Genomic DNA, 26,907 nt, shown 5'->3' on the forward strand with positions numbered 1-26,907 from the left:
GGTGGCTTACAGCTGTAACTCCACTTCCAGGGGTCTGACCCTCTTCTGGCCTCTGCAGGACCGGGCATGTATGCAATGCAGGCAAAACACTCATACACACAAATTAAAGATAATGATTCTTTCTTAGAGGTGAGAGAGAAGGGAGCCTGGGAAAACACAGCCTATCCCACTGGGCTCTGGGCTCCTGCATGCCGGTGTCCATGCCGGTGTCCATGCCGGTGCCAGCACCACTAATTTCTGCTAGTTCCTCTGGCTCCGGTTTTCCCAGCCTGAGACTCTACCTCCAAGGGCTCCACCTTCAAACAGACTCAGTCTCTTCCCCACAAAACACACTAACCTGTGGTGTCCCCGTGTCCTCCTCCACAGCACAGCCATCCCCACCCCACCCTCGTCACCTTCTGTTGTTCCACCCATGCCACCCTAACGCAGGTCGTGTCTTCTCCATAATACACAGGAACCTCCTGATAAATGGCCCTTTCCCCCCTCACCTCTCAAAACAAAGTCCATGAGTTTCTTAAACTGTTCCACTAAGTGCCTTTGGTCCTCAGACTATGATCAATCAAAGCACCAGGGACACCAGTCGACAGTACCCATGTGAAGAACCTAGACCATCTATCACCAAACCAAACCCTTTACATCTTGAAACAAATCAAGACAAAGCGAGAAGCAGACAAAAAAAAAAAAAAAAAAAAAAAAATCTTTGCATCATTTTAGGTGAAGCAAGGGGTAAGTTTTCCAAAAGTAGACCCCACGCTTGCAGGCACACAGTGCCTTAGGATTCTGTCCTGAATGACAGAATCCTGGAGTCTGGGTCTGACTGCCTCTAGCCTTTTGGTTTCTGCCACAGGCACTACCCAGCCCTAGAGGAACAGTGCTAGTACCTGCCCTGTGCCCATTCTGCCTGCCAACAGGCTGGCACTCGTGGCCTCTCATTGCCCTGGGCCTGGGGCTGTCCTGGGGCTTTGCAATTCCTGCCTTATTCACAGGCTGAAGCTTCTGCTTGTTTTCTCTTTTGTTGGTTTTTTTGAGACAGGGTTTCTCTGTATAGCGCCGGCTGTCCTGGAGCTCACTCTGTAGGCCAGGCTGGCCTCGAACTCAGAAATCCGCCTGCCTCTGCCTCCAGCTAGGACCTTTTTAAATCAGTTACATTTTGCAGGCTCCCTGTATCTGCGTCTTTACATGAGGGTACCAGGCTCAGCCCCACTCTTTTCCACTTAACTTCAAATTCCAAATCCACTGGCTAACTGCCTTTGCCACATAATATCCAGCAAGCAGCTCAGACTTCACCGGGCTGTGACCAGTGCTTCCTCTCAAAGCCCCACCCTTCATCCCTACATCTTGCCCTAAAGTTCCTCTCAAACAAAGTAAAGGTGTCACACCCCGTCCCCTGGGATGCCCAGCTCTAAAGCAGAGGGGAGGGCTGTCCTTGGCTCTCCGTATGGAGCCTGGCGTCTAACCAGCCAAGTCTCATAGGTTCTATCAGTTACTTTTCTTGTTACCACTACACAGGTCCAAACCCTGTCATCAGCTCACACAACACTGTCCAGACAGGGCTCTCCACACACCAGCCAAAGCTTTTGGTGGCTGGTGCACACGTGTCTGTATCCCAAGATGTGGAAGCACCCATTCATGAGAAGCCCAAGTTGACAGCTCTTTGACGGCTCTCACTGAATCTGGAGCTCACCGATCCTGGCTGGTTTAGCTAGTGGGTCTGCCCCAGGGATCCTGTCTCTGCCACCGGAGTCCTGATACCAGGCAGCCACCGCCTTGCCTACCCTTGATTTACCTATGCTTTTCTGTGGTTCTGACATCTCTCCTCTGGTGCTGGTGTCTGCACGGTAAACAGGTTTATCTCCTGAGCTTTTCTCCCAGCTCCCAACTAAGTTTTCAAAACTTTAAATCAGATTGTTTCACCCACAGTGGTTTCCCACAGATCACCATCCACCTCAACCTCCTCATCCTTCTCTTAGCCCGCCTCCCCTAAACAGACAGCCTCAGTCCCCAGGCTCTACTGGCTGGTGCTACAACACTCCCCCACAGGATGCCGCCTCCGGGCAGGCCTCCCTTCATCTCCCCAGTGTAAGGGGAAGCCCAAATCTCTATGCAGTCACTTCCTGTGACATCACCAAAGTATATCTTCTTCCCAGAATTTATCATCAGAGTTTGGAGAGAGGTAACGTTTGGGGTAAACCTGCCAAAATTCAAATCTTGATTTAGATAAATGGCATCGCCTCCAGGTGTCTCCGTCATCTGTAAACTGGAGCTAGTGAGGCTGGAGAGATGGCTCAGGGGTTAAGCGCAACGGATGTTCTTCTAGAGGACCCGGGTTCAGTTCCCAGCTCCCATATGGTGGCTCACGACCATGTGTAACCCCAGTTCCAGAAAAGTGTGATACCCACTCTGGCCTCCATAAGCATGAGGCACACACCCATACTTGCAACGTGCTTATACGCATAAGGCTTAAATAAATAAATAACCCTTTTTAAAGGGGGACAGTAAAGCGTGCTACTCCCCAAACCATTACAGAGGAACTAGGGAATGCAGGCAGGCAGCATGACGCTGGCCCTAGAGGCCCTGCTCAGATACCCCAGCTGCAGACCTAACCCCACACCTCACAGCAGTCTACACACTACACACTAGGTCCCTGCCTGTTTTAACTGGATGAATATAAAAGAAAAACCTAAAACCGTGGAAAGAAGGAAGCCCAAGCAATTAAGTCAGAAGCATCTAGAAGCAGAGAGAGGGAGAGAGGGCGGCACAGAGCCACGCATGTCACCCACCCCTGGGAGACACGGGTGGAAGAGGCATCTAGAGTTTGTGACAACATGGAGTATTGCCCATGCTAAGGGTCCATGTTAGCTTCCTGCTGCCCAGGCACTGTGTTAGCCTGGCCCAGGGCCTGCAGGGCTCGGGACTCAGTGCCTCTGCCCTGTCCTCTCTGTTTCCACGCTGGTGACCTCTCTGCTTCCTGTCAGGTCCAGTAGCCGCCTCACTCTCCGTCCCCTGTGCCTGCTGCTGGCCTATACTATCTCTATCTGCTTGTGTATCGAATGAGAATATATGACAACATATTTGCTCTTCTGAGATGAGTGGACTCAACTGTTGACAAGGAAACCATGAATTATGGGTAATAGTAATGGCATTTCCTCCTATTCTGTCAGTCTGTCTGTCTCTGAGGAGTGTGGCAGGTAGCCCCACTTACAGAGGGCACACTAGCTGAGCTGAAGGGGCGTTAAGAGACATACCTGGGTTTGGGGTTTAGCTCAGTGGTGATGCCAGGCACTAGGCTCCACTCTCAGGAGGAAGTGAGAAAGGAAGGGCAAAGCGGTACAGAGAGGCCCAAGATAGCCCCGGTTAGGAGACGGTGTCTCCAAGGCACTAGCCAGGTGGAAAGGCCGAGTAAGGAGGGGCTGCATGCTCACCTTGCAGCAGCAGTGCATGCAGCAGAGGGAGGGTGAGTCATCGTTGGGCCCCAGGGGACTGACGCACACAGGGCATTGGTCAGGGCGAGTGGGGACCGCCTGGGCCTGAGGTACGCGCAGCCCCGCTGCAAGGAGCAGTGGTTCTGGATCATCGCTGTAGCTCTGCAGCAGCTGCTCTGTGCCCCAGTGGGAATGAGCCAGAAGGTGCTGAGCTACATCTGGCTCTAAGTTCAGCGTCTCCTGCACCTGCCGCACCGTCTGCTCCATCAATCCTTCTACCTCCTGGGGACTCATGGTACGGCCTGCAGGCAGCTGTAGAGATGCCAGGGCCACCACAGCTTCTGGGCTTAAGGAGAGAGAAGAGACAGTGTTTAGCATCTATCCCTGCTTACCTATCAATAAGCTCCCAATAGCCACCCCCCCCCCCAGCTCCCATGTATGACCCTGCACTTCAGCTTGCCCCAGTAGCCTGTGTATAACCATCGGAACCAACTGTGGGAACAGAGCCCTCCACAGACTAGATGCATGAGTAAGTGTGGGGCTGAGGCTGGCTGGAACACTGACTTGGGGCACTGGAGACCAGTGGGTAGGTCATGGTGCTAAGTGACTTATAATGAAGGGGACACTCCATTGTTCAAAATGATAGCAGCATGTCAAACTCGTCCTATGCAAAGTATAACCTGTGGGCCAGCAGCATGGGAGGAACAAAAGGAACAGAGTTGGCTCTGGACTCGGCTCTCACGCACACACAAACAATGTGCATGCACACTGTGGCTTGAAAAAAGTCAGAGAACTTGGCCACACACCATGCAGATGAGGAGGACGAGCACTGGTGCTGTAACAGCCTTGGGGATGCATTTGAGGTTGGAAGTTTCAGGGGTACCGGCTACTTAGGACAGCCTTTGGCAGATTCACCAGTAGAACAAACTTCCTGGAGCGTAGCATATTCCCAAGGCAAGTGCACAGCAACCACTCCACACAGATTTACAACACAGACCAAAGTTGCTCAGAAAGAGCAGTATCTGTGCATCTGGGTCACCTGCCTAAGGGCTGGCTCTAGGAGCATGGGGACATCAAGACCCTTGATTGGCAAGGTGTGAGTGGGGGTGGGGGGTGGAGAAGAAGAGGGTGAAGACTAGCAAGGGGAAATAATAGAAAACACAGAAAGAGCAGAGCAGATGGGAAGTGGGATTTTGTTTGGTTAATTTTGGGTTTTTTGAGACAGGGTCTCTCTATGTATCCCTGGCTGATCTCAGACTCACAGAGACCCGTCTGCTTCTGCCTCTCTAGTGCTGGGACTAACAGGAAATACTTTTACACAAGTGAGTTTTGGGTTGGAGAGATGGCTCAGCGGTTAAAAGCACTGACTGCTCTTTCAGAGGTTCTGAGTTCAATTCCCAGCAACCACGAAGTGGCTCACAACCATCTGTAATGGGATCTGATGCCCTCTTCTGGTATGTGTCAAAACATAGCACACACACACAACACACACAACACACACACACACAATTAATAACTAATATTTTTTAAAAATGAGTTTTGCAGAGCTTTGGCCCTGCTCATCTACCGAAAAGGGTGGCTACCTAGGTTTGAAGGTCTCAGTGCTCTGGTTGCCACAAAAGGGGACATCTGCCTGACCCCGGCAGGGCCCCATGGGCTCTGGGGTGGCATACATCAGGACCTGGGGCCGGTCATCACGACGTTCCACATAGCCCTGGCCCAGGAGATGCAGGATGCAGGAGAGAACATCGGTGCTGGAACAGGCCACCCCCACTGTGGAAGCGCAGCCCAGGCGCCCCGCTGGACTTGGACCCTTCTGCCAGGCCTCCAGCACCTGGAGGGAAAGAAAGAAAGAAGCAGACTGCTTATCCCAGGGAGCCAGGCTGCATGGTTCAGCACCTGCCCCGACCACACCTACCAGCCATGAGACCAGGTAGGTTACCTCCTCATACCTTGCTTTTCTCATCTATCCAATGGCAAAAGTTAGTATTTATTAATATTATTAATATATTAATTTTACTTGTACTATTATTGTTGTGGATTAAATTACTCAATTACACACATGGTGAACACTCATGTCACCAATAGACAACCCAGACTGGGAGTGAGGGGAGCTGCAGAGATGGCTAAATGAAGTGACTGCTCACAGGTATGACCTGAGTTCAAATCCCTGGATTCCATGCAAAGTTGGGCAAGTGCAGCACGTGTCTGAAACCCAGGTGCTCCGATGGAGAGAAGGGAGGCAGAGACAGGAGAATTTCCACAAGTTCATGAGCCAGCAAGCCTCTCACACACAGCACAAACAAAAGACCTCATGTCAAGCAAAGGTTGGAAGAAGAGGACAGGCAGCCAAGGTTGTCCTCTGACCTGCACTTGCGCATGTGTGTGTACCCACAGACACACACACACACACACACACACAAATAAGGACACACATACACATGTCATATGCACATAACAAGAAAAAAAGCAGGTGGAAATATGACCCGGAGGATGTTTCATATTGAAAGAGGCTAACTTCTCCTGAGATGACCCAAGCGTGACTCCCTCCTCCCTAGGGCATGGTCCTCCCTGCCTACCAGACAAACCAGCTGATCAACGTGCAGGCCTTTCTCCCCGTGGGCTTTGAGTATCCGGACAAGAAGGCATCGCAGGAGGTTCCGCTTCTGTTCCAAGGTCCGGCCCTCATCCTTTTCTACACTGACATACGTCTGGGGAGGTATCAGCCACAGGATCTCTTCCTGGGTCTGGGACCGAGGCTCACAGAGCCGTAGCACCCCTGTACCCAAGGACAGGGAGGGGACACATGAATGAAAATCCCACTATGCTCTCACTCCCTGACGTAGTCTCCCCCGCCCCCAGGGCCTTTCATCATGCCACAGAGGCTCATCACAGACTCTGCTGACTTACCCCCCTGTGGAAAGTCCTGAGCCTCCTCCAAGGTTAAAGGACCATTGTCAGAGGTGAGGGGCAGAAGGGCCTGGTGCAGGAGCTCTGGGGAGAGGTCAGAATTCCTCAACAAGGTCTCTACTGACACCTCCTGGTGAGGAGAAACAGTGCCCATCAGACGTGAAGACAGGAAAGGAGAGAGCAGAGAGGCAGGTAGAAGATGGGGGAGGGGCGACACAGCAGAGGTACCTCTGTCTGGTTGAAATGCAGCAGCAGCCACATCTGCACAGTGGACACGTGCAAGGTCTGGTCCCCAAACTGCAGCTCAGCCCGGCCCAGCCATGTCCACTGAAGTCGCCGATGTGGTCCCATGTCCAAGATTGAGTAGTTCTGACCTAGGGAAGTGTCAAAGGGACAGGCACAGTCAAAGAGGAGGGGAATAAGGGGTAGTAGTGTAAGAAAAATACAAACAGTATTTTTACGATTGTGAGTTGTAATGATACTGGTATATATTTAAAGAACCTCACCAACCATCTTTGGAGTATTATAAACAAGCAATTCAGAATTTTAAAAGCAAGCAAACAAACAAAAAATAGCTGTCAGATATGGTGGTGAATGCCTTTAATCCCAGCACTTAAGAGGCAGAGGCATGAGGATCTCTATGAGTTCAAAGCCAGCCTGGATTACATAGAGCAACCAGCTAGCCAGGGCTATATAGTAAGATTCTGTCTCATGACAAAATCAAAAGAAATCCAAACCAAAAACATATCTAGAGGGGAGAGGGCAGATTCAGCCTTTCCTGTAAAAATTACTTCAAGGGAGTCAAGCAGCTGGTGAGAAGCTTCTTTCTACAGAGAAAGCATCGCACTAACACGTGAAGACACAATGACACATTAGTTTCACTATTTCATAAGTGCTAATGAAGTGCAGGCATGAGGAGCTCAAAAGGCGCTCAGTAGGTAGAGTGCTGGCCCTGGTATACGCAGGGCCCTGGGTCCCATCCCCATTCCCCATTCCTCAAGTGTGGGTCACACGCCTGCAAACAAGGGATCCGAGTTGAAGGTCAGCCTTGGTAACAGTGATTTCAAGCTGAGCCTAAACTACAAGTGTCCCTGTCTCAAGGATCCACAACCCCCAACATCAAACAAAAACAGATTATGCTCAAGAGCCTGGTGATGTGGAGTCCACCGGCCTCTCTTAACATCACAAAGGACAGACTAGAATCCACGGAAACCTGCAGCCCCATTTCCTTCCCAAATAACTGTTGAGAAAGGGACAGCAGGACCCAGCCTGATGGAGTCCTGAGAGCTAACCACCAGATGTGGGCCTTGTTTGGATCCCCATTAAGCAAAGCAAGCAAAAATAAGACAGAAAATCAGGACAACTAGGGGAATGCAAAGAGTGTATAGCGGGTGACGCTGGGAAGGTCTGTAACTTCTCAAGCATCTGGTAGTGGCAATGCCATGGTCTTCAGAAAACCCGCCACTTTTAGATATGATAGGAGAATGTGGCGCTGGGCCGTATGCTCATATTCTAGACTTTGTGTTGTTTGTATGTTTTTGAATTATCACTGTAAAAATACTTTAGAAGTTATTATTTTATGTGCAGGAGTATTTTGTCTGCATGTCTGTCTGTGCACCACTTGTGTGTGGTGCCCTCAAGAGGCTGAGAAGAGCATCATATCTTGTGGAACTGGGGTTACAGATGGTTTTGAGCAGCTGGCGAGGGGGGTGGGGGGGTGGGGGGGAGGCTGGAATTGAACACAGGTCCTCTGTAAGAGCAGCCAGTGCTCTTAACTGCTGAGCCATCTCTTCAGCCCCATTAGTAAGAATATTTTTGAATAAGTAGAGCTAGGGATATAGCTTAGCTGGTAAAATGCTTACTCACCATGCACAGAGCCCAGGGTTCAAGCCCCAACACAGCATAAACTGAGCATGGTGACAGATGACTATAATCCCAGCATACAGAAGGTAGAGGTGAACAGATAAAAAGTTCAAGGTGATTCTCAGCTACACAGGCTTGAGGCCAGCCTGGGCGGGATACATTAAACCTTATCAATAAAATACCAGGCAATGGTGGTACACACCTTTGATCCCAGCATTCAGAATCAGAGGCAAGCTAATCTCTGAATTCAAGGCCAGCCTAGTCTACAGAGCAAGTTCCAGGACAGCCATGGTTACACAGAGAAACCCTGTCTCGAAAAGAAATAAAACAAAATGCTTTGAGAATTACCAGCCTCATTTTGAAATATGTCCTCTACCTACTCCTTGTTAATAGTGGCAAGGGAAAAATATTAACTGTACTTGACCAGGTTGTCGGAATTAATATCACAAGGGATAAGTAGTTTAGTGGTTAGGTATATACTTAGCAACTAAAAGTCCCTAGTTTAAGCCCCAGAACTGGGGCAGTGGGATTCGGGGAAAGGCAGGGAATGGACAGATGGACAAAAAGGAAAATATTTTGACAGTTATCACCTACTGTCCTGTGAACACAGAACGTGAGTCCAAACCCAAGAAAACATTACACAAAGTGAGCAACTACCTCAACATTTTAAAGGACTGCGTTCCCCAAAATATATCAATGTTCAGAGACAAAGATGACTGTTGAACTGCTAGGATGAAGACACCAGAAACCTAAACCAACAGGTGACACATGCCTGGTTCCTCTCCCACACAGAAAGCAAAGTCACAGAAGCCAGTATGAGTCAGCGGACAAACCCGCAGTACGGAACTAAGGCAGTAAATGAACTTCTGTGTATTGAATACCTCCATGCCTAGTAACTATGTACTAAAGTACTCAGGAGCAAAGAAGTGGGGTGTAGACAGTGTCCTCCTGATAGTTCTGGAACTGTGCGTGTGCGCACACACACACAAACACACACGAACATACGAAGAGTGAATGAGTTGGAAATGGTGTTACATGCCTGTAATCCCAGCACTCAGAAGGTAAAGTCAAAATGCCTGGATTTGAAGCCCAGCCTAGGCTATAGAGGGAAACCTTTATTTTAAAAGAAAAAAAAAATGTTCCAAGCTGTGGTGGCACATGCCTTTAATCCTAGCAGAGACAGGCGCATCTCTGTGAGTTCCAGGCCTTTCCCTGTACCCCACTGCCCCAGTTCTGGGGTTTAAACTGGGGACTTCTAGTTGTCAAGTATGTTCTAGGACAGCCAGGGCTACACAGAGAAACCCTGTCTCAAATCAAATCAAACAAACAAAAGCTGATGCTAACAATAAAACGCCACAGCCCAGCACAACAGCCCCTGCCCGTCAGAGGAGCAATTTCCAAACCAGCCTGTTCTGTACAGCAAGTGCCTGGCCAGCTCTACAGTGAGACCTGTTTTCAAATTTAAAAAAAAAAAAAAAAAAAAAAGCAAACTATTCAACAGTGTAAACTTGATAAAGGTTACATGGGTGGTGAGTTTATTGTTACAATTTTTTGTTAACTTGAAATTATTTCTAAATTAAAGTCAATTAAGGGTGACTGAACTGTATACATAAAAGCTGTTAAAATGGCAAATGTTATGTTAGATATATTTTATCATGAGAGAAAGAGAGAGAGAGAGCGCCTGACAGCAGGCTCAGTAAGGACCGTGTGTGTATACAAGCACAGGGACCTGAGTGTGGGTCTCCAACACCCACATAAAAGCCAGGTGCAGGAAATGCCTGTGATCCCAGCACTTGGGAGTCAGAGGCAGGAGGATCCCGAGGGCTTTCTGGCCAGCCAGGCAAGATAAACTGAACTCTAGGTTCAATGAAAGACCCTGTCTCAAAAAATAAAGTGAGAGTATCTGAGGAAGACACTCAGTGTGGACCTCTGCTCTCCACATGTGCCTGCACATACACACCAACATGTACACACAGATGCCATACCCACCCACAAACATGTACACACATATACCACACACACAGACACACACACCAACATGTACACACAGATGCCATACCTACCCACAAACATGTACACACATATACCACACACACAGACACACACACCAACATGTACACACAGATGCCATACCCACCCACAAACATGTACACACATATACCACACAGAGAGACACACACACCCATGAGAACATACAAGAGAGGTAATGAAAGAAAGAAGAGGAAGAGAAACCTAAGAGCTGTCCATGCAGCCCACTTAGTAGAAGTGGATGGAGCCTGTGTGAAGTCCCAGGTTTGAGCCAAAAAGCACATAAACCAGGCCCTGTGGTACCAACTATTAATCCCCAAACACAAAAGATGAGAAGATAGAAGTTCAAGGTCGTCTTCTGCTACCTAGCAAGTTTGAGGCCAGCCTGGACTACATGAGACCTGTCTCAAAAACAAAGAGACCCAAACAATTAAGGGCTTCTTTCAGTGTGAAAGCAAGACAAAAAGGATACAGAAATATTAGCTGAAACCTGCTGGAGCACGACTGCCATCAGGGAAAACAGACACAAACAGGAAACAAGACAGAAACACACAACAGAAACAAAGTCAGCTCATAATAATAACAAAGTTTAGTTACCACAAAACTCTATAAATCTATGCAGTCCTTGATGGTAGGCACTAGCTACATGTAGTCCAATTTTAAATTTAAAATGATTAAAATTAAATATTCAGTCCATCAGTAATATCAGTCATAAGTTCAAGTGTTTAAAACGTCCAGGAACAATTATGGAATTGAAAAGTGCACAAAAAAAACTTTTTTGTTTGGTTTTGTTTTTCCAGACATAGTTTCTCTGTGTAGCCCTGATTGTCCTGGAACTCGTTCTATAAACCAGGCTGGCCTCAAACACAAAGAGATCCTCATCTGTCTGCCTCCTGAGTGCTGGGATTGAAGGTGTTGAAATTTTTCTTGTCTTTAGAAAAGTTCCATCTGATGGCATTCTTGAGTGACTTTAAATGTGCCTCTAAGGGCAGAGCCAAGACAACAGGAAGCAATAGTAACATGTTACAAGTTTTTTTTTTTTTAAAAAAAAAAAACACACAGCCAGGAGCTGGGTGGATGGCTCAGTGGTTAAGAGCTCTGGTTGCTCTTCTAGAAAACCCAGGTTCGATTCCTAGCACCCACATGGTGGCTTACAACCACCCATAGCTCCAGTCCCTGAGGATCTGATGCCCTCTTCTGGCTCTGTGGTTATGGGATGTGGTGCACGGCCACATATACTATACACAAATAATAATAAAACATTAAAAAACACACACACAACCATAAGGGTAAATCTGAGCACCTCTCTCAGTAGTGGGGAAGCAGACAGGATCAGTAAGGCATAGAGTGTGGAGCAAGTGAAGAGAACAATTCATGAATTATGAATCCAACAACCAAAGAACACATCTTTTCCTGATCACTGCTTATAAAACTCTATCATCCACTAGGTCATAAATGAAGGATCAATAAATTAAAGAAGTAAGGCAACAGAAACTATGTTCTTTGATCACAATAGAATGAAGGCAGAAATCTAAAGTTATTAAACTAAATGAAAAACTTATTTGCGCTAGCTGGATTGCTTTTGCAGACATGGTGTCTAGCCCAGGCTGGGCTCTAACTCCCTATGTAGCTAAATATGACCCTGGACTCCTTGTCCCAGTGTCTGCACCTCACATGGGCTGGGCTTGCTGGCATGAGCCATGAAGCATGGTTTGTGTGATGCTGGGTTTGCATCCTGGGCCTTCTGTGTGCTAGGCATGACTGTACCGACTGAGCTGCATTGCCAACTCTTTTTTTGGAGGTTTAAAAATATACTTTTCATAAACTAATAAGCCAAAGAAGTGGCCAAACAGCACACACCTTTAGTCTCGGCTCTCAGACTGAGGCAGGAGGATGTCTGCTTTCTAGATCAGCCTGTATACAGGGTAAGTGCCACGTGAGTCAGGGCTACACAGAAAGACCCTGTCTATAAAAAACTTATACAAGATCCTGTGGAAATGCTGGAGAGATGGTCCAGCAATTAAGAGTATTGTGGATGACCCAGATTCAGTTCCCAGCATCCACATGGTGGCTCCACCATGTCCATGACTCTAGTCCTAGGGAACCTAACGCCCTCTTATGGTCTCTGCAAGCACCAGGCATACACATGGTACATCCATACATGCAGTAAAACTCGCATTAAATAAATAAATAAATATTTTAAAATTACACACAGTGCTGAAGACATAGCTCTGTGGTTGAGACTAATGGCCTCTCTTCCAGAGAACCCAGGTTGGATTGCTAGTGGCCACAAGATGGCTCAAATCGTCTGCTCCAGTATCAGGGGATCTAACTCCCTCTTCTGGCCTCCCTGGGCACCAGGCACACATGTGGTGCACAGATTACACACACACACACACACACACAGAGAGAGAGAGAGAGAGAGAGAGAGAGAGAGAGATAGAGAGAGAGAGAGAGAGAGAGAAGAGAGAGAGAGAGGCAAAATGTCCATATACATAATAAAACAATAAAACTAAAAATTACACACAAGAATCCTATATATGGCACACTCTCAGTGTCCCACAAGAATAGGAAAGATATAAACATTCACACAATGAAATAAGACTCAGCAAACCAAAGAACAAAAACTAATGTTTCAGTGACCAATCTCACAGACACCAGGCTGTGTGCAAGAAAGCAGACACAGCACATCACATATGCCATGGTCCCATCTAGATAAAGCACAGGTGCAGGTGACAGGAAGAGAGATCAAAGGGACAAACTGACCAGAAAGGTTATATGAGGGAGAAAGAAGCCTGCTGGGTGCAGGAATGTTCTGTCTCTTGATCTTGGGGACCACCTTGATCGTGGCTATATAGAGGTATATAAACTCATTAAGCCTTCTACTGAATACTACTTTTATACCGATAAAAATATTTAAAAAAAAAAAACCAAAACAACAACAACAAAACCAAACCCAAAGCCATCGGGTGCAGTTAAAATGATGGGGATAAATAGCCTTAAATATTTTTATTTGGAAGGACGTTCCCATGACCGAACACAAAGTGAGCAGACAACGTGAAGACAGAAAATGCAAACAGAACTGGCTCCCAGGGAGCTGGAGGACAGAGCAGGCATCAGCATGGCTGTTCTCACTCTTTTGCACCCTCCCACAAGAAACTGCCCAGCCTAGGAAGACTCTCGTCCTATTTGCACACTCCTGCCTGGTGGCCTCTCCTTTTCCTCTGCTGCCACCCGGAATGCACCTCAAGCTCCAGCTTCCTGTCCCCAGCTCCTCACTGTGGCAGTAGAAGCTGGAGAACCCATCAAGGGCATCACAGAACTCCGTGGGAAAGCGCTTTCTGGGGTGGTGCAGGTAGCACAGTGGGGAGACAGGCCAGCAACGTGGTGACAAGACCAGGACAGAAACAGCTGGTCCTGGGTCTTCTGTGAAGAGTTCTCTTCCAGGCTCCTGTCCCTTGTCTTCCTCCTAGGAGTAAGAGGAACTCATGAGCCCTCTTCTGGTCTGTGCTCTCCTGCTGCTGCTCTCTCCTCCCTGGCCCTCACCTCCACTTTCTCTGGACTCCATTCCTCCTGGTCCCCCTGCTCCAAGAGTTGTCTGTCGAGCTGCTGCAGCTGGAAGAGGTGGAACTGTCGCTGCAGCTCCTCTGAGGTGTGCAGGCTCTGCAGCATCAGCTGAGGGAGGCGGCTGGGGAAGCAGAGGCCAATCTGCTCCAGCACGGCCCCCTCCAGCCAGCTCGAGCCCAAGCTCAGGAGACGGTCAGCCATGTAATGCCTGCAGCAAACACGGGCAGCCCCAGTCTCAGCATGGGTGCCAGCATGGCCCAGGCCCAGCCTTCTCCTCCTGAAGGTAAGTCTGTGTTACAGCTCACATTAGTTACAGGACCCACCTCATCTCTACCAGCACCATGTCTTAACTTCCCCCACCAAGTCTTGCCTCATCTCCCAGTAACCCTCGAATCTTCCCCTTCTCTGGCCTCTAAGTCTCCTGTTCCTGGCCTCTCCAGAACATGACTCACTGATAGAAGTGCTCAAACGTAGTGGCCAGCTCTAGGCCGGAAAGGACCATGATGGGCTCCAGGTGCCGCTGAAGCCGTCCCAGCATTCCTACTCCAGCGGCTCCGCCAAGCAAACCGCCCTGGATTTGTTGGTCAATGTGCCTAGCAAACTGCTCACTTATCTGGGGACAACAGAATGGACATCAGACGAGCTGCGAACAAGGGGTAGAGAGGGCAAGTGGAGGGAGGGGAAAGGGAAGAGTAGGAGATGGCACAGGGTGACAGCCCGGGCCTGGCCTCACTCACATGGGCAGCAGTGAGGAAGGATTGCTGCAGCAGAGCTCCAGAGAAACCACTGCGCAGAGCCAGAGTGAAGGCTGCCCGAGGCCCGAACAGCTCTGAGCCTGCTCTTTGCAAGCGCTCATAGAGATTACAGTAACGAGGCACAAAGTCTGAGGCCCTCCAGGCTGCAGCCAGAAATCTGCTGACCTGAAATGACAGAGTAAGAAGTGATGGAGAGGGATGACTGCTTGTGTTCCATCCTGCCTGCCAGGCTTGCATCTGCCTACCTGTCCCTGCACCACACTCAGCCAACACTGGGTGATGTTCCGAAGGCTGGCACTGGGACGGACCGGTGCCGGTGCTGGTGTGGGGCTTCCATCCTGACTCTTACTGTTCTTGCTGACTATGGAAACAGAGGGCAAAGGAGTGAGTTTCACTCTGACCTCTGAGTGGGCCATGGTTCTTCAGTGTTTATCTCCTGGAAGGTCATAAGGTTCCAGAGCCTAGAGAAGCAGAGGAGGAAGGAGCCAGAGAGCCCCACAGCACAGACTCTCAGCCCAACAGGCCACACTGGACTCACGGGGCTGCGAGGACTTCTCAGGAGAAGGTCCAGGAGGGGTTTCCACATGTACCAGCAAGCGGCACAGGCGCCGAACTTGAGAAGTAAAGGATGCTGCCTGACTCTGGCAGCTCCGTGCACTCTCCCTATGCTCTAGGTACTGGTCCAGCAGCCATCCCAGGGAACTCACACCCCCTGCATCTGAAAAAGACAGGTCATGAATGGGTGTCTGTGAAGTGGGGGTGACAGAGAATTAAGGTGCAGGTTCAATTAGACAAAAAGATTTGAGGGAGGCAGAGGCCTAGTCCTCCATCACCACAGCTGGCTTCAGCTGGAGCCCAGGGACATGGTGACAGGGCAGGGCTGGTGTGGAGGGGAAGATTGAAAACCAGTGTCAGGGAGCAGTCCCTGGGGTGGGCAGGAGAGAGGAACATTGAAGAGACCAGTCATGAGAGGATACAGGAGCCAGGAGAACCTAGAATATCAACCCAGGAGACCCCTGAGGATTGGGAGAAGCTGGGTGTGGGTGGGGCGTGGGTGGGGTGTGGGTGGGATGTGGGTGGGTGGTTACCGGGAGAGGTGATGTTCTGCACCAGGGGGCTGACCAGGGCCTCCCAGCAGGTCTTGCCAAGTGCTTGGGCGGCCTCGTCATCAGGGAGGAAGCGATCCGCAAAACTCTGTTCATGGCGCAAAACTCTGTTCAGTCTGGAAAGAAAAAGTATATGGTCAGACTAAAGGCAGACTCCCTCACCTCTCGCTGCTCAGGTGCCTACAGCATCTCCCTGGTCCCCACATCTTACAGTGTCAATCAGTCCCTGACTGTTCCCCCTCCTGAGGCACACCCACCTAGGATAGAGCTGCAGGAGGCGCTGGCGGTCCTCTGCTATGTCCCGGCTCCATGCTTGTGCCCGAATTGTGTAGAAGAGACAAGTACGTCGGCAGAGTTGCTCCCGGAACAATGGCCAGAATGTGGGCTTGGGGCCCAACACCTCCACACCCCGAACCCGGGTGTCGATACCGCCCTGCAGCACACACAGACTTGTTATCTATGCCACCCCCCACCTCAAGCCAAGCTCCACACCTTGGATTCCCAAGAGTTTCCTGGGACTCACTAGGTCTCCAGGCCATCTCCAAGCTACCCAAGGAGGAACTGTGACTGTCCTGGCTGGAAGCTGTTGGAGAACCCACCCGCTAAGGAGACCCTGTGCTTCCTCCTGGTCCTACCTGCTGGCAGCGTTTTATTCGGATCTGGATGATGGGCCAGAAGCGGCTCAGGTTCTCCAGGAGGGTTACCCGGCTGGCAGAGGGCATCACATTTACCTGACAGGGTAGGACAGAAGAAGCAGAGATCACTAAGGGTCTTGGCTACAAAAGCAGAAGACCTGAGTTTGAATCCCAGGACCTGTAATTTTAGCTCTCAGGATCTGATGCCCTCTTTTGGTCTTTAAGGGCACCTGTATTCACACATACAGACATATACTTAGACATATAACAAAATAAAGTGGGATAGAGAGAAGAGGGCTGGGGACTGCTGACAGCCATTAAGACCAGCAGGGCCTGTGGTCTCATTCATACACCGAGCCCAGACACACTCCAGAGGTGAGACCTTCCCAGACAGAACTGAGAGCCATTCCCCAGAGATGGGTCTTCCCCACAGGTCTTGAGAAAAGTGGGGGACAGGAATGCAGAGTAAAGGGGAGGTACAAGGGTCCCCACCGTGTTAAGTTCGGTGCTGATGCAGCCGACACTGTCACCCCCAAACACCACCACCCGGGCTGGCATGTAACTTGAATCCTCACTGGCCACAAGCAAGGTCAGCTGCCTGAGGGAAGAGAAAGAAGCTACTGAGAATCAGGGCCACTTCATCCCTCCTCCTTCTCTTCTTCTTCCTCCTCCTCTTCCTCCTCCTCCTGTCCTACCCGTCTTCCCCAGACCCCCAGATTTCCCCTTTGTATTTCTTCAAAGTGCTTTTATTTAAACCCTAGGTTCAAAAACAAACAAATGCCATGCTGTACATGTAACAGACATCCCCATGTCATGATCAGCAGGTTCCTTAAGGACAGCATGACAACATGGGACAATCATCTGTCCACAGCAACTCAGCCCTTCCTATTTCTGTCCCTCACAGAAGGAATAAGCCATCTACCTGGTCACAGCTTCCCTCACCAACCAGTGTCAAATTTTGTAGACCTAAACCTCAGTATCTCACAGTTCACTCTGCTCCCTCACCCCTCTTAACTGAGCACACAGCACATGCCCCAGCCGGACCTCACATGGCTTCCAACACCCTTACTCTGGCCTCCAGCCTTAATCTTCAGGGTTATCCAAGTACCAACTAAAAATCGAAACTAGTTTCTTAAAGTCCTTGGATGAATCCCCAAGTTTCAGAACAAGGTTCAAGTTCCTCAGAAAGCTACTGTCTGAATGTGCCTTCTCTCCTGGCTGCTCCCCTGCCACTGTGATGCGCCCGCCCTTCATCCCACCTGACCAGTATTTTAAACCGCCCAGCGCAGCATCCTGTTTCTCCCATTCTACGTGCTGTCTCTCTGCCTGAAATGCCATGTGGTTCTGTTTACTGAGCTAATTTCAATGTCAGGTTTCAGCTCAGCCAGCAGCTCCTGGAAGGTAAGCCTTCTCTGACCCCCGTTGGCCCCAGGTTCCGTTCTCCTGGCCCTCTATCTCTCTAGTAGGCTCTTGCTCCTCACATTGACCTGAATGGCTCTGGCTGGGTTCAAGAGAGCCTCCTGCCTCAGCTTCCCAGGGAGTGGGGCAACAGCCATGTCACTGTGCCTGGACCATGATGCTTCCTCTTTATGCTGTTTTATTTCCTTGTTTCCTCTTTTATTCCTTGCCTTGAGACAGGGTATCAATATGGAGCTCAGGCTCAAACTCTTGATCCTCCTGCCTCAGTCTCCTGAGTGATGAGATTATTATATGCATGCACCATGAACCATCGGCCTGATTCTCTTGACTGACTCACTAGCCTGAGACCCCAACTACAAATCCCTTGTCTCTTACTGTCCCTGTGCCCTCAGAGCCTCAAGCAGTGCTTGGCATTCTTGGCATTCAATAAACAGCCATGGCACAAGGAGGTGAGCAGACTATTGGTCTCTAAGCATGAGATGGTGGTGTGGTATCGTTAGGATCTGGTGCCTGGGTTCAGGCAGTGAGATGTTCACACAGCAGAGAATAGACAGGCCAGTGTGTCAGCCATGCTTTTGCTGCACAAGATGAGTGTGAAATGTCCCACAAGGACAGTTTACTAAGGGCATTGTGGGACGGTGCTTTGCGGGAGATAGATTGGTGCAGTAGGATAGTTTGTGTGTGCATACATGCAAACAAATGGGTTCACACCTAATAAGAACACCACGGTGCATGTGCAAGGTGATGGAGTGGGAGCCAGTGCTACCGTTGGACTCCCAGTAGGTCTTGGGGTTGCGGTCTGTCAGCTTGCTGGCCCGGTGTGGGTTCGAGGACACCTCCACCTTCTCCCAGCACCTATCTTCCTTCACTTCCACACTGGAGCCTGGGGGAGAGGGGAGGAAGGGACAGGTGGATCACAGCAGGGTCAGAGATAAGGGAAGGCCAGAGACTGGGAAGAAGAGAGCAGAGGCTGGGTGGGAGCCTGGGGCATGGCTGAGCTACTAACCCTGGCAGAGATGCCTGAGGAACACATCAAAGAAGGGGATATTGATGGGCTTGTAGGTTCGCCTGTGGTCTTCAATCTGGCCCAGCACCATCTGCAGCCAGAACACAGGGCAGGGAGGGAATGTGGAAGAACAGTTGGAAGCAAGCAGAGAGGAAAAGAGGCCAAGAAGGAGCAGAGCACTCAACCCTTCTCACCAAACTCTGAAGAGACCATGTGGGGAAAGCTTAGAGACACGCGCCCAGATTCGCTGCCACTGATGCCCCATGGGACCCCAGAGACAGACACATGACGAGCCCATTCCTTGTTTCTGGCTTTCCTCTCTCAGTTGGCACCTTCAGTGTCCCCCTCACCTGGATGCAGCCAGCCAGGATGCTTGAGGTGAGGTTACTGTAGAGTTGGGCGTACTTCTCGCACTCCGTCACCAGGTGGCGAAGCTCAGAGGCCAGCAGGAGCTGAGCAGAGTGCTTGTCCAGGACTTTGGAGAGGGTTTCTTTGGCTCCCAGGCAGCAAAGCACTACTGCATAGTCTTTATGCATCAAAGCCAGGCGGTGCAGGAGGCATGTCAGCTCCTGGACAACCTGAGCCCAGAGCCACACAGATGAATTTCCAGGAAGGCAAGGACAGAGCATGTACAGGCAAGGGCTGGGCCCACTGAAGGAAGAGTGGCAGAGACTGAGGACGTGTGCAGGGCCAGGAGAGGTGGGGAGAGCGGAACAGCATAGCTGAAGCATGGGGACTGAGTCAGCTGACGGTACAGCTTGGGGAGTTTCACAGGCTTCTTCCTGCCAGCATCAAACTATCCCAAGAGCTAGCCTTTGTCTGACATCACTCTACGATGAACAAACCCTGGCTCGGAGACGGCAAGGCCTGTCTGGATTGCTGGGTGACAGCGGCCTTCCTCTCCTTCCTCCAGAGACCACAGTTCCCTGAGACCCTCAGACCTACAAGGATCTGCTGAACCTCTAGAGCCTCACTAGGCAGGTGGTGCCCCAACTTCTGCTTTCCCTCTTCCAACCCCTACCAGGGATCTGGTACCTCAGAGTCACTGCTTGGCCCATTCAGGCAGTTGAGGCAGGGCTCCAGGACCTCGTGCCATGGGAGGACCATTGTCTCAGGATAATCCAGCAGTCGTGTCATGACCCTGGAGGGGAGGGGAACAAATAAAGCCCCAGCAGCCGCTCAGTCCCTGTGCACGGAGTCTGGACAGACCCTTTACCTGAGGACGGTGAGCAGCAGAGTTCTGTTGGGCCCAGGGGCATCGAGAGCCCGCAGCAACAGGAGGAAGGGCTGTGCTTCCTGCTGGAGGCGCTTGAGGAGGGGCCGCATGGCACCTCGAGGGCTGCCTTCATGGCACAGCACACGCTCCAAGTCCAGGAAGAGTTCTGCCGACAGGTCCCCCACCAGGGATCGGATGAGTGACTCAGGGGACCCATCCTGACCCTGGGTGCTTGGGGTCTCCAGTGCTGCAGGGCAGACACACCAGAGGCAAAATGTGCATGAGAGGCATAAGTCAGTCAAACCAACAAACGGTGCCATCCGGAAAACCATCCCCCGCAAACTCTCTGTCCACACTGAGGATGTCTATGTCACAGTTTGTCAAAGGATAAGAAAATTTTTTTTTCTGGTCTCCAATGTAGACCTAACTTTACTTAAAACGCGATACAGTGTAAGGGACATTGCTGAGCTAAGCACATCCTGGAAACCTTCCACTATTAAATGCTAACTATATTGTCAGTACTGTGGTGATAGGATCGTCTCCAAACTGCTGAGTGTTAGGCTTCAGACACACAGACTCAAGGCCACATGCCGCTTATTACAGTCCGTATCCATACATCTGCGTTTTTACCTATTTTTTTTAAACAAAGCATTTCCTATGACATCGATAGCCCTCCTTTTGGTCAACAAGTTCTGCTAAGATCAGACATGCCACGGAGATGCACACAGGTACTGCTAACATCTGGGAGACTGAGCCAAGAACTTGAGTTTGAGATCAGCCTGGGTTCCATAACCTCATACACATTACCCGTCCTCCCTACCCTCAAAAAAAAAAAAAAAAAAAAAAAAAAAAAAAAAAAAAAAAAAAAAAAAAAAAAAAAAAAAAACAAACAAACAAACAACAACAACAACAACAAAAATCTCTGGCTTGAGCACTAAAGGTTTCAGTCACTTCCTGAAGATTCCTGTCCCCTTCATTAAGTGACCAGAACGTAAAGCTTAGATTCCTGGTCACAGCATGGCACACGTCTCTCCTCAGCAAAGCACCCCCGCCATGGTACCTGCTCGCTCAGGACTTCCCCAAGGCTCTGAGTAGCGACTGAGAAGCATCATGAGGATGGTGCGCGTGGTGGGCATTGGCTCTGTCCCCGGTGCTATCCCTGAGTGCCGGAACAAGGTGTCTCTCAGCTCCTGCGTTATAATCTGGTCTCCCAGGGTGTGGTGGTTGCACAGGAGCAGGTTGAGTAGCAGCAGACCATTCCTCACGGCAGAGGAGCACCTGGGAGGAAGGGGTGACCCAAGAAGTTGACAGTGAATACCACAGAGGCGGAGACAAGTGCAGCTGGGCCAAGAGGGGGCTTCAGTGGTCCCTCTGAGGAAGGACTCCTGGCCATCGGACCTTGAGCCACTACTTCAACCCCATGAAGGAAAGTCAGTTTTTCTGCCTTCCCTGGGAACCCCCTACATCAACTTGGTCTCTCTTCCAGTGACATTCTGTGGAGCACATGAGCCCAGAGAAGTGGGGTTTTAGGGTACGGCAAGGCTTTAGAGTCTGGAGGGTAGTATCTGACCCCTCGGTATTCAGCATCAGGATCACGGCTGCGGGTACACTGAGAAGCAGGCTCTCGGCGCCTGGACGTGTGGCGGACTCGATGCTGGCAAAGATCTCCCTGGTCATCTGGGTGTCAAACAGGGGTTGGGTGGGGTCTCGGCTGGTGACGAAAGTGGGGACTTCGGAGGGATTAGCAATGGCTAGCATCTTGAGCGCCTAAAAGAAAGATGCAGAGGCAGAGTTAGAGGTGGACAGAGCCATCACAAGGAATATAGCATATTCCTTGTCCATCATGTGCAAGGCCCTAGGGTCAGTCCCCAACCCCACCCCAAAGGGAAAGAGGACGGTACTGTCAGCATTCTAGGCCCCAAACCCTGGGGCAGCTGTACTGTTGGAGAAATGGAAACGGAGCAGAAGATGAAGAGACACAAGGGGAGAGGTGGGGAGGGGAGGGGGGGAGAGAGGGGATAGGACAAGAGAGGGGGGGAGGGGCAGGGAAAGAGATGGAGCAAACAGGGGATGCAAATACAACATTCTAAGGGTGAGCAGTACACCACAGGCTGCTTTTCTCCGCTCCTAGGTTCTCAACATCAAGGTCTCCAGAGTAGGCTCGCTGCCCATTCAGAATCTTCACCAATGGACGCTGCCCTTTCACTGTCTGAGACTATCCTCTGAGGCTTCCCTTGAAGCCACACCCCCATCTCAGTTGACCACGCCCACCTTTCCTGAGTCCTGTCTCTGTGTGGCATACTGATATTCCTCCTGTCTTTCTGTATTTCCCTGCCTGGTCCTCAACTCCAGTCCTCTGTCTCCTTCCTCTCCTCCCTTCCTAGGCAACCTCATCTGCGCCTGTGGAAAAGTGTTTGTGATGTGAACTCTTATTTTCTGCTATTACAGAGGCAGTAAAATGAAAAGCAAACATTCTACCTCTGAGGGAAGGGTGTCTCTACTGTAAGGGCTGTCTCTCTGAAAGACATGCCCGCAGAATGGACTAGTCTAGAAGTAAGATTCAGGACAATTCAGGTGAGACACAGGCCCATCAAGAGGAGCATTTTCTGGGATGACCCAAGTCTAGCCCAGGTAGCTAGATTCTATAGACTTCGACCTAGAATCAAGAGGCTGTAAGTCTGTCCTGGGCAAGAATATGAATTTAGGAGTAAATGTTGTATTTTTTGGTCACGCGATTTGAGAGAATCAGAAAAATATTTTTGCATACTGGTGGCCTAGATAATGCCTGGCTACTCTTGGAAGGTGCAGACCCCAAATGACTTTATAAAGGAACTGTATCAGGCCCTCCCAGCTTAGTCTGCTCTGAGCGGACATGTGGGTGTGTCCACTGTTCCGTGAGATTCACTTTCAGAACTGTCCTGGATGAGGCTTACTGGTTTCCTTCAGGGACACTGAGCCACACACAGCCAAATGCCCAGTCCACACTAGCATGGAACACTATTGTGAGTGCTCAGGAAGTCGACTTCCTGCAGGCTCTCTGGGCACGGTCTTCCTTCCCTGCTGTCTGGCCAAGGTGGTAGAGCAATGGCAGTGTTGTCTGTTCGACTCAAACCCAGTGAGGGGTTATTTCTGTACATGGGAATCACTCAGTTAAAAAACAAACACACAAACACTCTGTCATATCTACGATGTTAGTCTTTGGCCTATGCCTACCTGGAATTTCAAGTGAGGGACAGTTAACAAGCCTAAAGACTAAACTCCTGACCTTCTCCTCAAGCTGCCTCTTCCTGTAACACTCCCAGATAGGAGCCCACTCGTGCACCCTGCCACTTAATTTGAAACGTGTATCTGTGGTTGTCTGAATAGGCACAGGCCCCATAGACTCATGGTATGGATGGTTGGCCCATAGGGAGGGGCACTATTAGGAGGTGTGGCCTTGTTGGAGAAGTGTGTCACTATGAAGGCAGGCTTTGAGGGCTCCTATGCTCAAGCTATGCCCAGTGTGACACATAATCTCCTCCTGCCTCCTGTGGATCAAGATGTAGAAGTCTCAGCTCCAGCACCATGTCTGTCTGCACATTGCCATGCTTCCTGCCATAATGATAATGGACTTGTTTCCTTCAGAAACTGTAAGCCAGCCCCAATTAAATGTTTTCCTTTATAAGAGTTGCTGTGGTTACGGTGTCTGTTCATAGCAATAAAACCCTAACTAAGACAGTATCTATCTATCTATCTATCTATCTATCTATCTATCTATCTATCTATCTTTTTTCTAGTGTCAGCTCTCACTTTCACCATGTGGGTTCCAGGGACCAAACTCAGGTTTTCAGGCTTGGAAGCAAGCACCGTCCCCCACCGAGCTGCTCACCAGCTCCTGAGTATCAGTCAAACATTCCATTCTACCGTCTGCAGCCATGCACCCCAGCTCCAAGGTCACCCAGATCATGTCCACCTAGATCACATGCCCTTTTAAAACATTTTATTTATTTATTTATTTTCTTTAGATTTATTTACTTTATGTGACTACACTGTCACCAGACACACCAGAAGAGGGCATGAGATGTTATTACAGATGGTTGTGAGCCACCATGTGGCTGCTGGGAACTGAACTCAGGACCTCTGGAAGAGCAGCCAGTACTCTTAACCGCTGAGCCATCCCTCCAGCCCCCAGATCACATTCTTAAAGCTCTCCATGTCTTTCCACTTCACTATCCACAACTTGGTCTGAATCAGTACAGGAGCCCTTCAGGGTCCTCAGCCATCCCCCAACCTGTTACTCATCAATCATTCTGCCCAGCTCTGCCCAGTGTACTCACTGCCAGTCCTGCCTGCTGCACCAAGACAGATGTCTTGTATTCTTGCATGCAAATCAGCACAGCATAGATGCCACCCTCCCTGGCAAAGAGTGGACGCCATTCATGCTTGGTCATGAGCAGGTAGAGGAGGCGCAGGGCCAGCACCACCACCATCTTCTCTCCCACCTGGTTGGTCAGCAAATCCACCAGTGTCTTCACGAGCTTCTCTCTAAGAAGAGAAAAGACACTGGGACACCAAACATCAAGGAGCCTTGTGTAACTCTCCAGACATGATGCCATCTGACTCCCTGCCTAACTCTATCCATCAAGATTCAGTGTACTCTTCTCCCCAAACAAAACCTGTTCTCCTGGCCTCAGTCTCACTCCTGATCCCCCTTTCTGCATCCTAACTGCCCTGCTTCCTCTTTTCAAATGAATCTATAGACTTAAAGTCATTTAAATCAAATGGCTTAAAAGTTTTTTTTAAAATGGCCAGCAGATCCAGGAAGAGGGGGAAATATATAAGTACAGTTAGGAAATATCTAGAAAAGATAATGCTTCTAGTTAACCAAATATAACCAAAAGTATATGACTGAAACTCTGGGACAAATACAGGGGAGCCTAACAGATAAGGGGATAACAAAAGAAGCAAGTGTAGATCTCAGTCAGTGAGCAAGAATGGACCACTGGAAAACAGACGGTGGAGCTGGGCATGGTGGCTTACGCCGTGAGCCCAGCATTTGGGAGGAAGACACGAGAACTGGCAAGAACTGCCTTAAACACAGTGTGACACCCTGTCTCCAAAAGTTAAAAAGCCAAAATACAAAATAAGATTAAAAAAAAAACCTCCCAGCAAACAACAAGTCCAGCATGTTCTTGGGGTGGGGTACATTGTAGCTCAGAGACAGCATGTGCTCGGTGCTGTGTGAAGCCTTGGGTTCAGTCCCTAGCACCACAGAGAGATGGCCAAATGTGGCACCATCTCACCTGCCATCCACCTGAAGAACAGAGAAATTAGACTCTGCTTTACGCCATTTGCAGAAATAAATTCCCAGTCAAATTCAAAATAAATGTAAAAAAAAAAAAAAAAAAAAAAAACAGAAGTAATAAAAATATTTTTAGAAAAACAAGAAGCCGAGGCAGTGGTGGCACACGCCTTTAATCCCAGCACTTTGGAGGCAGAGGCAGGCGGATTTCTGAGTTCGAGGCCAGCCTGGTCTACAGAGTGAGTTCCAGGACAGCCAGGGCTACTCAGAGAAACCCTGTCTCCAAAAACCAAAAAAAAAAAAAAAAAAAAAAAAAAGAAAGAAAGAAAGAAAAAGAAAGAAAGAAAGAAAAACAAGAAAATATTTTTCCAGAGGCTGAATGGCTCAGTCAATGAAGTACTTGCTTTACAAACATCAAGAATTAACTCTAGATATCCAGAACCCACATGAGAAAGCTGGTCACTGAGGAGGCAAAGACAGGCAGACCCTCTGGCTGAGACCCTTGGGCTGGCAGCTGGCCAGCAGGCCTAGCCAGATCCGTGAGCTCTGGCTTCAGTGAGAGACTCTGTCTCAAAAAATAACATGAAGAGAGACTGAGGAACACACCCAACATTTGATCTCTGACCTCCTTGTATACATTCCCCCCCCACACCCCAGGTGTACAAACATACACCAAAAAGGGATAAATTATTCTAACCTTAAAATAGATGAGCTCTTTTTTTATTAAGATTTTATTTTAAATTGTGTGTGTGTGTGTGTGTGTGTGTGTGTGTGTGTGTGTGTGTGGTGTTGCATATGCAAAAGCCCAAAGAGGGCACTGAATCCCCTGGAGCTGGAGTTTACAGGAGGCTGTGAGCTCCTGATGTGGGTGCTTGGAGGTGAACTGGGTCCTCTAGAACAGTGTGTGCTCCTAACCCTGAGCCATCTCTTCAACTGAGAGTTGACTTTCTAAATAGGACAGAAGCTATAGGATGTTGAACACTATAGCAACCTAAAAACTTGAGCACACTGAAAGACAATACAAACAGAAGAAGCAAACAGGGGCTGGAGAAAACTGGCAAGAGAAACGCTGACACGCTGAGGTGGATTGCTGAGGCCACGCAGGAGGAACAGCAAATGGCTTTAGAACTCACGGAAGGAATTCGGCCCACAGGTTACCACAGCCACATGGGTGGTGTGGAGTTCTGCTCTGCCTGCTGCCCTCACATCCCTCTTGATCTAGAATTGTATGGAAACTCTAAGGGGCTTCCAGCCCCTCGCTGGGCAGTGTCTCTGGCACTCACAGTATTAAAGCTTCATCTCTTCCAGACATTGCTGCTGGAGCAGATTAACGATTCAACCACCATCCTATAAAAGAGCTTAGAGACTTAGGTTGTCTGCAATGACCACCACCCTCAGAAAACATTCGGAAAAATAAAACTGTTGGAGAAGCTAGGCTGAGATGTTTATACTGCTGACTCTGATGTAGAAAATCTTAGGGAACAATTCGAAGTTGAGAAAGGCACACTCTCATTAGTTAAGCTAGGACCTTTTATGGTCAGGTTATGAGTGAAGGTCCTGAGAGGGACAGCAGGGACTAACACCTTTTCATATAGGGATGGACACAGGGGAGGTGGCTGGGATCTACTCAGAGAAAGAACACAAGCAGAGACACTCTGGAGAAGAGCTCGGAGGCAGGGTTCTAGTCTCATCTATTGCC

The 26,907-nt window shown here is 49.5% G+C and overlaps 1 protein-coding gene across 1 annotated transcript in view; it reads right to left on the reverse strand.

Annotated features, from left to right (window-relative positions):
• Cul9 (cullin 9) overlaps nucleotides 1-26,907 on the reverse strand; it is a 41,036-nt gene that overhangs the window by 4,433 nt on the left and 9,696 nt on the right. The window contains exons 9-31 of the mRNA XM_034521279.2: nucleotides 24,244-24,451; nucleotides 21,498-21,694; nucleotides 20,988-21,205; nucleotides 19,928-20,174; nucleotides 19,747-19,852; nucleotides 19,062-19,289; nucleotides 18,712-18,802; nucleotides 18,417-18,588; nucleotides 16,779-16,884; nucleotides 16,287-16,382; nucleotides 15,909-16,084; nucleotides 15,634-15,767; nucleotides 15,084-15,263; nucleotides 14,791-14,906; nucleotides 14,528-14,710; nucleotides 14,243-14,403; nucleotides 13,770-13,998; nucleotides 13,503-13,692; nucleotides 6,561-6,706; nucleotides 6,333-6,462; nucleotides 6,002-6,201; nucleotides 5,006-5,256; nucleotides 3,423-3,768 (exon numbers count right to left, since the gene is read on the reverse strand). Of these exons, the coding sequence (XP_034377170.1) occupies nucleotides 3,423-3,768; nucleotides 5,006-5,256; nucleotides 6,002-6,201; nucleotides 6,333-6,462; nucleotides 6,561-6,706; nucleotides 13,503-13,692; nucleotides 13,770-13,998; nucleotides 14,243-14,403; nucleotides 14,528-14,710; nucleotides 14,791-14,906; nucleotides 15,084-15,263; nucleotides 15,634-15,767; nucleotides 15,909-16,084; nucleotides 16,287-16,382; nucleotides 16,779-16,884; nucleotides 18,417-18,588; nucleotides 18,712-18,802; nucleotides 19,062-19,289; nucleotides 19,747-19,852; nucleotides 19,928-20,174; nucleotides 20,988-21,205; nucleotides 21,498-21,694; nucleotides 24,244-24,451 (4,111 nt within the window). The remainder of the gene's footprint in view (nucleotides 1-3,422; nucleotides 3,769-5,005; nucleotides 5,257-6,001; nucleotides 6,202-6,332; nucleotides 6,463-6,560; nucleotides 6,707-13,502; nucleotides 13,693-13,769; nucleotides 13,999-14,242; nucleotides 14,404-14,527; nucleotides 14,711-14,790; nucleotides 14,907-15,083; nucleotides 15,264-15,633; nucleotides 15,768-15,908; nucleotides 16,085-16,286; nucleotides 16,383-16,778; nucleotides 16,885-18,416; nucleotides 18,589-18,711; nucleotides 18,803-19,061; nucleotides 19,290-19,746; nucleotides 19,853-19,927; nucleotides 20,175-20,987; nucleotides 21,206-21,497; nucleotides 21,695-24,243; nucleotides 24,452-26,907) is intronic.

This window comes from Arvicanthis niloticus, chromosome 17 (assembly GCF_011762505.2).
Source record: "Arvicanthis niloticus isolate mArvNil1 chromosome 17, mArvNil1.pat.X, whole genome shotgun sequence".
Lineage (NCBI taxonomy): Eukaryota > Metazoa > Chordata > Mammalia > Rodentia > Muridae > Arvicanthis > Arvicanthis niloticus.